General features: G+C 34.2%; 1 protein-coding gene across 1 annotated transcript in view; it reads right to left on the bottom strand.

Annotated features, from left to right (window-relative positions):
- The window catches only part of pou6f2 (POU class 6 homeobox 2), a 93809-nt gene that overhangs the window by 62270 nt on the left and 18850 nt on the right, over window positions 1-12689 (bottom strand). The window contains exons 3-4 of the mRNA XM_058765718.1: window positions 10210-10307; window positions 2206-2428 (exon numbers count right to left, since the gene is read on the bottom strand). Coding sequence (XP_058621701.1) covers window positions 2206-2428; window positions 10210-10307 — 321 coding nt within the window. The remainder of the gene's footprint in view (window positions 1-2205; window positions 2429-10209; window positions 10308-12689) is intronic.

Here is a 12689-nt window from a genome sequence, read left to right as displayed (position 1 = left end):
TTTTTTTTTTTTTTTTTTAGGACGAGCACTTTTCTGTTTGTATTTGCACCAGAGATAAACAAAATGTCAATGTTCACAATTTGAGTGCAAGAAGAACATAAAGGGACAGTTCACCCCAAAATGAACTCACTGTCATGTCGTTCCAAACCCGTATTACTTTAAAAGAAGATAATATGAAGAATGCTGAGATCCAAACAACATTGGATCTTAATGACACGGTGCTTAAAAAAAACAAAAAACGCTGAAACTTTTTTTCAAAATCTTTCACCGAAGGAAGTCGTAGAAATTTGGAACAACATGAATCAGTTGTTGGTGAATTATTATTATTATTATTATTTTTATTTTATTTTACTTTTTAAAATTTTTTATGTTAACGACAAATTGACAATGTCAGAATGTCCTAGTATTTTGGTTTGTGCAAAATTACAAATATTCAATTTTAGTAAACAATCATTTTTATTAATATTATTTTATGTCATTGCATTTTTTGTTTTAATTTTTTTTACTTTTTATATTATAGCAATGCAATAAAAATGTAAAAATATATATTTTTTTGTAAAACATACTAAAGTACTAATACCAAGTTTAAATTAGATTCGCAATCCAAGATTTTCAATATTGTCTCAGACTTTAAAAAACAAATTCAGATGAAAAAAAAGACTGTTGCCAAACAAGCATAAAAGTAAATGTCTAGCTAAAGCCCTAAAAGTCTAAGACAGACAATTAATGGAGCATTCAAATTCACTTCAACGTAGAACGCTTAGGGTCCATTTTAGAGAGTCTTCGAAATGTGAGGCCGGCCCCACAGGCACATTATCGTGACTGAGGGAATTCGGAGAATTTTTAGATATTTTAGCCCATGTGAGTGTTTATTAAAAGCCTAGACGTGCTTTGACGCGTGTTGTTATTTATGCATGTTTGTGTCCATTAGAGACTTCTTCTCCATCCCACTATTTTAGCCATCCATCCATCCATCTCTTCGGGACAACCTGTTTCCTGCCGTGCATTATTTTAATCTTCGGCCTCCTCAGACGAAAAAGGAAAACGTGCTATTTTACATGCACTCAAATTTATAACCTATCATTTTTTAGTCAGGCATTAGAAGGCTCCTCATCTAAGATTTATGACTGACGGTTTCCCCCTTCCACCCCTCAATCTAATGGTATAAAAGAGACAATGTTTTAAACATTAAAATGAAAACCATTTACAACTATGATCAAAAGAGAACATTCGTGCATTAAAGTTTAAAAGGCGAAGAGAAGTATGGATGCGTGGACGGAAGGAAAGAGGAGGGGGAGAGATAGAGGTAAAGAGGAGAAGACACAAGCATGCTAGTGAATACTCCAACTGAAAGAAGAAAGAGCCTTAAAGTGCTTTTGCACTCCGTTGCAAAACGCTGACCTGTAATGAATGTGAACTACTTTCCCCGCCTATATCGCTCTGATCCTCCTGTACTCAGCCTTCCTGAGCACTTTCTTAAACGCATGCTGTTTGGATGGGGTGATGCCACCATTTTTATGAGTCCCAAAAACACAACAAACTTAGAGACTGAATGTTGTAGAATAAAGTATGCTTTCAGGATATCTCCTTGTTGAATTTGACTTCACAGGTTCTGACGGTGCTTTGAACACAATTATATAACAACTTCTTTATTATGAGCATTAATTTAGTTTTAGCATTATTTCATATAGATTTCATTAAAAAAGTAACAATGATAATAATGTGTACATACTGTACAGTATGACTCAAGATTCAAACTTAAAGTGAAGAGACCACAGACAAGACCATATTAATATTATTTTAATAATTCTCAAAAACAAATTATAAATAGGGTGACCATACATCCTCTATTTTCCTGGACTTGCACTGGCTGGGATTTCTACATTTCCTATAATGTCCAGGTTTTGGCTTTGTTTTTTGCAAATTATATTTGCATTGCTTTGATGAGAAGTCAGAATTAAAGTAAAAAGACCATAACATAGACAAGTTTCTGATCTTTTGATGGCAAAAAAAACCCCACTAATAAATAAATAAATTTACATTCTTTAAAATTCTTGATGCTGACACACAGCACTGAAAATTTTGTTGTAAATGATACAAAGATTACTGAAGAATGTTTTACAAAAAAATACTATTTCAGTTTTTTTTTTCTTCAAAATTTGTTAAAATTGTTTGTTTTTTCATTGGATCAATATGGACTCATACCTTGCAGATTCTGTAGGGGGAGCGTCATGATGCCACCAGCAGCAGCGGCTGCCACCAGGCCCTGTATGTTGGCAGCAGTGGGCAGAGACAGAACCAGGCCCTGCTGCCCACCGAGATGCCCACCAGCGTTAAAGGGGATCAGAATGGGCTGGTTGAGACCCGGAGCTCCACCGGACATCACTCCACTAACCGCTGACGCCAACTGCTGAGCAACCAACAGAGACTGAAAGAGAGAACAAACAGGAAGTTAATGAAGTATGATGCAATTATCTTAAAATTATTTTCCATATTTATATGTATATAATGAATTTTTATCTTCCATCTTGAAATGCAAATGAAAATCGCCTTTAAAATCTTCAAATTTAACACAAAATACGGAAAAACATTGATGCCAAAACACTTATTGTTGAGAATTGGACAATGTTTGCTAAAAGTGCTGTGGGCTAGCAGAACCCACTGCTGGGTCTGACAAATCAAATGCTTTTCCTGCAGGAGACCAGAGTATTTTTCTTTTCAGCTCACCCAAGCACTGTTTTAAACCTCTATACTGTACAAAAGGCCTGCCTGTGATTCAGCTAACAGCTACCACACAGCCTGCTCCTTCCTACGAGTCAGCAATTTCTCACTCTCTCTCTCTGAGAGAAACACAGGCTACGTTATCATCACCCCATTAGCATTTATCGGTGCTTCTTTGGCTTAATTTTGTGCTTCTTCAATGATGAATTTGTACACTGTCAATAGTGTGAAACAGTGTCTCTGGCTCTTTAGTTGTATAGAAAAGACTCAAGAGCAACATGAGGTTGAGGTTGATTGGGGGCTTTTAATGTTAAGCAGAATAAAACATTCCTGGTTGAAGCAGTTTCATCATTTCTGGCATGCTGCACTGTTCCTAATTTATGAATGGAGAGAAAAAATGCATGGAATTACATGGAATAGAATGACAAAAGATATAAAGTGCAATTATTCAATTAACTAATTCTTAATTATTAATTCAAGCAATATTTTTTTTTCTTTCAGAATGGGAGGTCTAGAGAAAACTTTCAAACTGTAAGTGGTTCACTGGCGCATTTGATTTCTGTATGATAAGACAAGGCTTTACTCATTGCTTTAACATTTCATTTACAACAAACATTTAGAATCAAATGATAATCAGCATAAAATAACACTATTAAATATTCTTTCTCCATCTAAATGGAAAAACAATCAGACAAAAGGAATTTGTCAAAAAGACCAAAACCCTTCTTATAGAACATACTGAGAGATGTCATTTGTCATTTCTTTCACTTTAAACACCGACATTAAAAGAATGCAAAAAAAAAAAAAAAAAACAATTAACCACTCAAAGGATGACAACAAAGACTCTTCTGACAAAGCTGTGTGACATCTTGCTGTTTTAAGTGTGTGTGTGTGTGTGTGTGTTGTCGGTTACTTGAGGCACAAAATCAAAGATTGCCTGCCAGCATCTCATCTCAATCTCAAAGTGAATGCCATTGCCTGGTTTGCCTCTGTGTCCACATGATGCTTGAAATCTTTACTTTTTAAATAAATCCGTTAAGAAATCCATTTGTTGATAATATATTCTTAAGTGTTTGGAATATACTGTACAGTTCAAAAGTTTGGAGTAAGTATGACTTTTTAAAAAAGTTTTCAAAATATGTTTCTGCGTAGTATGAATGCATTTTTGGTTGAAAAATACAATAAAACTTAATAACATTAAATAATATAAAATTATGGTAACACTTTATTTTAGGGTCTCTTAACTAGTTGCTTATCAGCATGCATATTACTACAATATTAGCCATTTATTAGAAGTAATTAAGCACATATTAATGCCTTATTCTACATAACCTTATTCTACATCCCCAATCCTACCCGATACCTAAACTTAACAACTACCTTACTAACTATTAATAAGCAGCAAATTAGAAATTTATTGAGGGAAAAGTCGTAGTTAATAGTGAATAAGTGTTCCCTATTCTAAAGTGTTACCAAAATTATTGTTAAATATTGTTACAATTTAAAATAACTATTTTCTTTCTATTAGAATCGGATTTAAAATATAATTTATTATAAAATGTATTATTCTAATTTAATATATTCTTCTGGAAACTGTGTTTTTTTTATAATTCTTTGATGAATAGAATGTTCAAAAGAAGAGCATTTATTTGAAATAAAAATTGTATGTAATATTATAAGTGTCTTTACTCTCACTTTTGTCAATTTATTGCATTTTTCTGAATAAAAGTATTAATTCAGGCTTTGTTATAACTTTGACAAACCGATGTATAAGCAAATATAGGACGATAACATATTTATGGCATATGTAGACAGTTCTTCAATCTATAAATAAAGGATTCAATTAAGAAGAACCTCTAAGACCGACATTGTACATGTTGTTTATTTCAGGACTGTAGGCAATCATACACTTAAAAATGCAGCTACTTTAGTGTGCCTTTGTTTGAATTATTTTTTGTACAAATCAACCAACTCCTAATGGCCCAAACTGAACTCCACTCACTAAACTGAGGAAATTATTAAAAGGGCACTTGACCTAAACAACTGAGCTGAAGAGCCTCCATCAGTCTGAAGATGACTAAAACTAGATGAATAACTGAAAGCTTAAGAGAAACTTTATAAAATACAGACATGTCTATTTTCAATGGTGCAAGTTAATATGAGTATTAAAAGTTCTTCATTTAATATGGACATGTTTGTTAGCTTTTGGCAGAAAGGACTTTTTCAGTCATTTAGAGACTTGGTACAAAACAAGCCGCCCCAAAACTTTTAATTTTATTTCATTTAATTTTATGAATTGAATTGAATTGAATTGAATTGAATTTAAGTTAAGTTAAGTTAAGTTAAGTTAAGTTAAGTTAAGTTTAGTTTAGTTTAGTTTATTTTTACAGTCTTTATATTTTTCAGTAATCGGTAATAAAATTAGTCATGTTTACATTTTAGCTCACAGAAATTTTTTTTAGATTATTTCCCTCATTTTAAGTAGGTCATGTGAATACCACAAAACATACATTTAGAGAATATGGAAAACACATTAATAGCTCATTGATATAAATCTTTTATTATTTTATCCAAATTGTATTAAATTATTACATTTTAAAAAGTTAGATCACAGTAAAATTATAAGATACTGTTTAAACTGTATTTGAAGACTTTCTGGTCATCAAACATTAGTGGGACATGTTCATAGTTAATGCGATGTGATGTGAATCACACTTGTGGTTACTGCTCAGACACCTGTGTGAACATGATGAGAACTGACATCCACAATGCATCCACAAAAACACCTATATACAAGGAATCTAACGGTGATAAAATACAACTTAAATTGTCATCATTTTCATGGGCTTCTGCCGGGGAGTACAAACTACTATGCTGTGTCCAGCAGAACGTCCGTTTCAGGAATCAAGGGAGGGCCATATACTCCTTGACTCAGCATGAAAACCGGTTCTTTTCTCTTTCTTTTTTCGTGTTAGATTCACTAATAGCTCACACCGTTTTCCCATCAGCCCTCTCTCTAAGCGACAAGGCAGCTGACAAACTGATCTGAACCCCAGCGTGTCTGTGAAATGGGATCCCCCAGGATCAAAACACACTTTAAAATGGCTGAACAACTCCTCACTCAAAATACCCTTGGGATGTTTAAGTCACGCTACTACCTCACTGCTCCTAAATGTCCATTTACATAAACCAGTTTTCAAAGATATTGTGGAATATTTGTCATAAATACACTACTAGTTTGCAAGACTGTTTTGGAAATATATACACTCAAATTCAGCTGTCAAACAACTTTTTATATGGACAAAAAGGTAAAATTTTTTAATAAAATGATCCAGCTGGAATCATATTGATGGTGTCAGATGATAATGACTTCAGTATGATGATAACATTGAAATATAAAATCATACAGAATGATTACTGTATTAATATACCTTATTTTAAATGGTGCTTCAAGATACTGCAATACCAACAATACCATGGAAAAACTTGGACAAATAGTCTGCGAAATGCAATTATTTTTAATTATTAAATTCCAAGTTTTTAAAATTATAAAATGGCCATTTTAAAAAGCATTTAGGGGCAGTTTTAGTAAACAGGGCAAATTAGCATGAGAGCGCAATTCCAAAACAGCGGCGATGGGCGTGGACATTTCTGCGGGTGATTTATTGACAACGCGCAAATTAAAGAACACAGACACAACATCTCATTTTCATTATCGACCAACGCAATCTACCAAGCACAGCGCAAATTAGTGTAGTCGCAAATAAGACATGCTTTTTTTGAGTGTTAAATAATGGTGCAAATACCAGCAAATTAATGAGCGCAAACGTTAGTAAATTCATTTTAATACTCTCCTCCCATAAATTTTGCATCTGAAAGAAAAACTCCTACAAATGCATATTCAATAAGGTCAAGCGCAAAGTTAAGTGTGTCCATGCCTTTTCAGTAGAGGTCGACCGATATCGGATTTTACAGATACCAATAGCTAGGTTGGACTACACTGGCCGATACCGATTAATCAACCGATAGTTTTTAAAATGGATACTGAATGAAAACTAAAACAGTGCTTTACTATTTAAAAAAAAAAGCAGTAACAGCACTAAAGCATACTTTGTAAACGAACAAAAATATTAATATTAATTATTATATTGATCATTAAAGTTATTTCATAGTTTACTAATGTTAAAATAAGAAACTTTAAAATTTAAAAATGTAGTCTAGTAAATGTTTAAATGAACACCCTAACAAGGAACAATACTTGTACAGCTTTCATTAATGTTACAAATGGACCCTTATTGTTAAGTATTACCATTTCATTACAACAGTCATGCTTAAGATGGAAATCTTTAAATATTTACACAAGGCCACAGCATTAAATATACATACATAAGTTATTGATATTGTATGCGTACTCTCACACTTTATTTGCTTCTATTTTAGAACACCGCATGATTACCAAATCAAAATTTAAAAAAATATGTAAGTCACACACTGTGCAAAAGCGCAGCACTGCGTCTAGGAGAACTCACAGGTATCACACGCACCGGACACGTCATGCTCAATTCAAGCAGTGCTCTAAAACAGTTTATTTAATCACCAAATGGACACAAGTTTGCTTCAAGAATGAACAATGTGTCATAAATGAGTTTGAAGTTCGGTGTTAAAAAACCCCCCAAAAAAACAGAGCAAACAGAAAGAGAAAGCATGATCTATATTACAGCTATCTATATGAAGTATACAGACATTATTAGAGCCATAGAAAGACAAACGTTTTGCTGAAAAATGCACAATACATAATTTATAGTCTAGGGTGAAGTCATTATGTACATTAACAATGATTTGGGACAAATATAATGTAATTTAATGGAAAACTATGTGAATGGCGCTCTGTTCTGCGGCAAGATTTTCTGCGCATCTGAAGTTTCCCGGTCTGTTCAGCGTGCAGTATCACATGTCAAAACAAACAACTCATGCTGTCAGTGATTTCCGCCTCTAGAGGCCACTCTCGCACTGTATAATGACAGCAGACCCTTCTCAGCTGCTCCAGCACTGGACGCAACACGGAAAACTATCGGCATGGATTTTGCCGATAACCGATAGTTCCGGCAATCAACTATCAGTACCGATTAATCGGCAAAACCGATTAATCAGCAAAACCGATGAATCGGTCGACCTCTACTTTTCACTTTTCAGTGCTGATTCTTCAATGCGCGTCTTTAGTATATCCAAACAGTACAATTTTAACGCCAAAAGATAGTTTGCGCTGGTGCAAGCTGTTCGTAAATCTGGCCCCTAAAATGATATTATGAGATATTTCTGAGTTAAACTAGGTTTTAATTCAGAAAATGGCATCTTATCCATCATCAGGGTTAAAATGAATCATCAAATGTGGCTCAAAAAGAAGTCATTTCAGAGGTAGAGCAAGTCAGTTTGATGAATTTTGCACAACAAGACAAGCGTGTTAATAGTCAAGCATCTAAGGCATGATTGAAAGAGACAAATCATTAAAAAAACTAATTTTAACAGAATCAATACTGAACATATGTGTCCCCAAGACCCTTTGGTCCATAAGCAACACTCTATACCTTCTTGATCTGGCTTTTGGGATTAAATTACCCTTTTCTTTCCTAACCCACCCCCTATCCCATTCCTCTTTCTAATAAGAAGAACGGAGGGAGCGGCCCAGTGGAGGAAACACTGAAAGATTACTCGTAATCAGACTGATAGCAGTGTGCGCGAATGAAGCCAAAGGCACAGGAAAGAGTCGGACCCATGTAGGGCTAACTGCCCTCTTACTGATCCAGTTCCGTAATGGCAGTGCACACAATATCCGTCTCTAGAGTGAGAATCCATCAAAACATATTGATCCAGAAACAAGGGAATTGGCCATGGCACAGGGAGAGAGCAGTGTGGCTGAAAAGTGTTTGTTTCTGTGGGACTGTCCTGACAGGGTTCATCTATTAAGGCAGAGCTCAGGGGAACAAGAAGACAAGGGCTTGGACATTGCTGCGGCATGTTGAGCTGGATATGGCAACAGACAATGATCATTCTCCATCTCTTGAAAGAGCTTGTTTGTTCTACACATCCTAAAAAAGGCCACAGTTGATTTTCTAAAAGTATGTGCATGTGTGTGTTTGTTTTACTGGGGTATTTGTTAGGTGTTGAGTTGGATGGTATGTTCCTTAAAGTCATGCAAAGTCATCAAAATTGATCTTTTATTACTTTTTGAAAAAGAACAGTTCACCCCAAATCACCATCATGTAAAAAGAACTTTCTTTATTTTGTATACAGTTTTTCCTATAGAGTTTTCATTAATGGCAATGAGATGTTCAAGTATTTTCAAGACACTAAAGCAACATGCACCATACATTATTATGTTCATGTTTTCATAAGCCGTAGACATGTACGAGAAGCTAACTAAAAGTTAAAATGTTATATATTGAACACTACTTGGCATGTTCATCAGAAAAAGATTAAAGTCTGATTTGTGAACAAATCATTCCTTTTAATGAATTGGTTGGATTCTGATTCACAAATCTGCCATTTGTCTTTCTATTACTAGAAAGGCAAATGCTACTTTTTCACTCAATGCTTACTGTCTTTGTTTAACTGTTCTGCCTAATAATTTATTAATCAAAGACAGTAAACTAATGAAAATAGAGAATGGAAGCTCTTGTGTGTCTGTGCTCAGGCACTGCAATGCGTTCTGGGTACTGTCAAAATAAAAGTTCAGTGCAGCCAAAATTGAAGTCCAACTTTTGACACTTATCAGGCAGAGTGATAATTAAAAAATGACAAATATTAGCCGATATATTGGCTTTGGTGGTATATATCGGTCGACCCATTAATTTCAGGTTTTGTCACACTACTTATGCTACCTTTCGTCTGTATACTTGTATATTTTTTATCTATATTTTCATTGCTGTATAGTATTTTAATGTTATTGTTTATTTTGTATCTTTTCTATATCTGCTCTCTTTATTAGTAGTGTTATATTTTATTTTATTACCTTAATTTTAATGTACACCAGCACTATGTCTCTACTTTTTCTGCACTTAAAGCTCCTGTTACCAGGACAAATTCCTTTGTTTGTGTAAACAAACTTGGCAATAAAGTCTGATTTCTGATTTTGTCAAAAGTAGACTGTAACTACACTAGCTATTATTCTGAAAATAGCTGAGCTACTGTTACTCAACTAAAAAAACATTTAAGTAGCAATGCTAGCTTTAGTCAGTTGGGCAGGTAGGTGTTGGAGAGTAACTCTTGGATAATGTTAGCCAAATTTTGCCAGCTCACACTCAGTCTGGTTCCATTTAGTATGTAACACTCACTTTTTATGATCCTATCAGTTACTACTTGATCAAATCAAGCCCTACACTAATTTTTCACTCAGAAATGTGTCACATTTCAAATGTAAAATTGGTTGTGAATGGCATTTCATGTTCACGTTAATGAAATTGTGTTAGGGGAAAAGATGTGTATTCTCACCTGTGGTCCAACAGGGTACGTGGGGTGAGATTGACCCATATGACCATGTTCTGTGGGACTGCTGCTGGCATCAGACTGAACTGAACCAACTCGACCACCTGAGAGAGAGAGAGATAGAGAGCAAAAGATAGATTTATTTGTCCATTCTTAAAGAATAAAAAATCCTTTTCAATAAATTCTTCTATTTCCCCTTCCCATAACCACATACACAAACACTCAGAGACAGTATCATGCTGCGACGGCAGTGAGCCCTCAGTAGGGTGCTCTGTAACTGCTGTAGTAAAACGTTTTCCCAATAAAAGAGTCTGCACACCATGTATTCTCTGCTAAACACACATCAGCACTGTTTCATGCACGTCACAGCATCTCCTTAATTCAGTGACTCAAACCACACATCAGTTTACATACCGGAGCTCTCCGCTGATCTGTCAACATACACACATTTAAACACACACACATGTACACAGAGCTGACATGAGATACTGCGCTTCAACACAAATACACACCTGCCCTGCACACACAGTATACACTGAACTAGAAGAGCCAGGTATAAAAAGGAAACCTTATTTCTACAGTATAAGAGTGTTTAATGCTCAGAAAATGTATAAAGAGTGTTAACGAATTCAAAACATGCCAAACTTGCTGGAAAAAGTCACTATTCCTTTCTAAACTGAAACGGTAAGTGCAAATCAAGAAAAAACACTTTTATTTTACCTTGTAAAAGCAAGCAGACTGATTTTTTTATACTTTCATTTAGAAAGGATCAATTAAGATGATGACAGTAAAGACTTTTACTGTTTCTGTTCATCAAATAATCCTGAAGAAAAAAAAGCAGGAATAAAAGAATAAAGTACATGTACTTTAATGTATTAAAATAGAAATCATTTTTAATTACATAAAAACATTTACATTATTCTCATTCGCTAACCGTGATATAACCAAGAATATTGGGTCTCATTCACTAACCGTGATATTAGGGGTGGGCGATATGGCAAAAATTTAATATCACGATATTTTTAAGAAAAATCACGATTCACGATTTTATCACGATTCTTTGTCATGTTGGTTTTACTATTTTGCAAGTTGTCTGAGCATTACAGCCAAACTAATTTCCCTATTATAAAGACAAAACCTTTCAAGGTAACAAAAATATTAAAAAAGAATGGCGGATATTTAGGCCAAAGTGGGCGAAGATAAAAATCTTTGTCATTATTTTATCTTTGTTATTAAAAAATGAGAACAAAGATATACATTACAAATACACGTACTATACAAATAAAACAGTGTTTTATTTTCAGGTACAATAGGTGTATTTAGCAGGAGCATTCGAGAAATTGAATCAACAAATATAAAAATAAAACACTATATAGATTGATTCCTATTAAATCAACTGTATTAATGTTTTTCAGTCAAGAGTAGTGAGTGATTTTTCTCTTTGTGTTTTGGTGTTTTATTAACATTGAAGGAATAATTAACCCCAAAATAAAAAGTGTTTTATATTTATACCATCATTTACTCACTCAAAAGTTTCTTTAAACCTGAATGAGTTTCTTCTGCTAAACATAAATGCTATTTTGAGGAACATGGAAAACCAAACAGTTGCTGGTCCCCAGTGACTTATTCCATAGTATTTTTTTTTTCCTTCTATCAAAAGTCAATGTGGACCAGATACTATTTGGTTACCCTCATTCTTCAAAATATCTTCTTTTGTGTTCAGCACAAGAAAAAAATTAATACAGGTTTGTATTTTAAGGTGAACTATCCCTTTAATGACAGTCGGCAGCATGTTCAGTACTGCCCCTTTAAGACCTGCAAGCATCCGTTTTCTCTCAGCTGTTTACTTACTCATTTTAGACATAAGCAACGGAGTCTATACATAAACCTTGTGTGTTTTGACAGTATTAGTGCACAAGATAACTTAGTTCAGTAATCAGGCGCTTTTTGACAGGCTTTAGCACGCGTGCTTCGGGTGTACGGGCTCAGAAAAAGCTCACGTCAGACCAACGTGTGATAAAACATTTAACCGGCAAGGCTTTAAAGCAGATCCGAATAATGTACAGTATATTGAGACGGAGGAATAAGAACTGCAGCTGATAGAATGTGCGCTGTAGCACGATACTACGATATTTCTTCAAAAGCAGATCGTCCACGATCAAAAATCGTCATATCGCACACCCCTACGTGATATATATATATATATATATATATATATATATATATATATATTCCGGTATATATATACACACACACACACATTGTATATTTCTAGTGGCTTTAGAAAAAGTCATTTCTTAAGCTATTCATTTTAAACATTTATTGTTAGAAATGGGATAACTAGGCTCTACAAAAAATACTTTTGTAGAGCCTAGTCATTCCATTTCCAAGTTATTCATTTCTGTAATTGTGAGTTGTCAAGACCTATAAGAGTTTGAGTTTTAATTAGTTTTGAGAATGGTGCACTTTTCTTTACATGCTCTCGA

Source organism: Onychostoma macrolepis, chromosome 24, assembly GCF_012432095.1.
Source record: "Onychostoma macrolepis isolate SWU-2019 chromosome 24, ASM1243209v1, whole genome shotgun sequence".
NCBI classification, from domain to species: Eukaryota; Metazoa; Chordata; class Actinopteri; order Cypriniformes; family Cyprinidae; genus Onychostoma; species Onychostoma macrolepis.
Note: the sequence above shows the minus strand (reverse complement) of the source record. Positions and strands in the feature narration are given on the sequence as shown.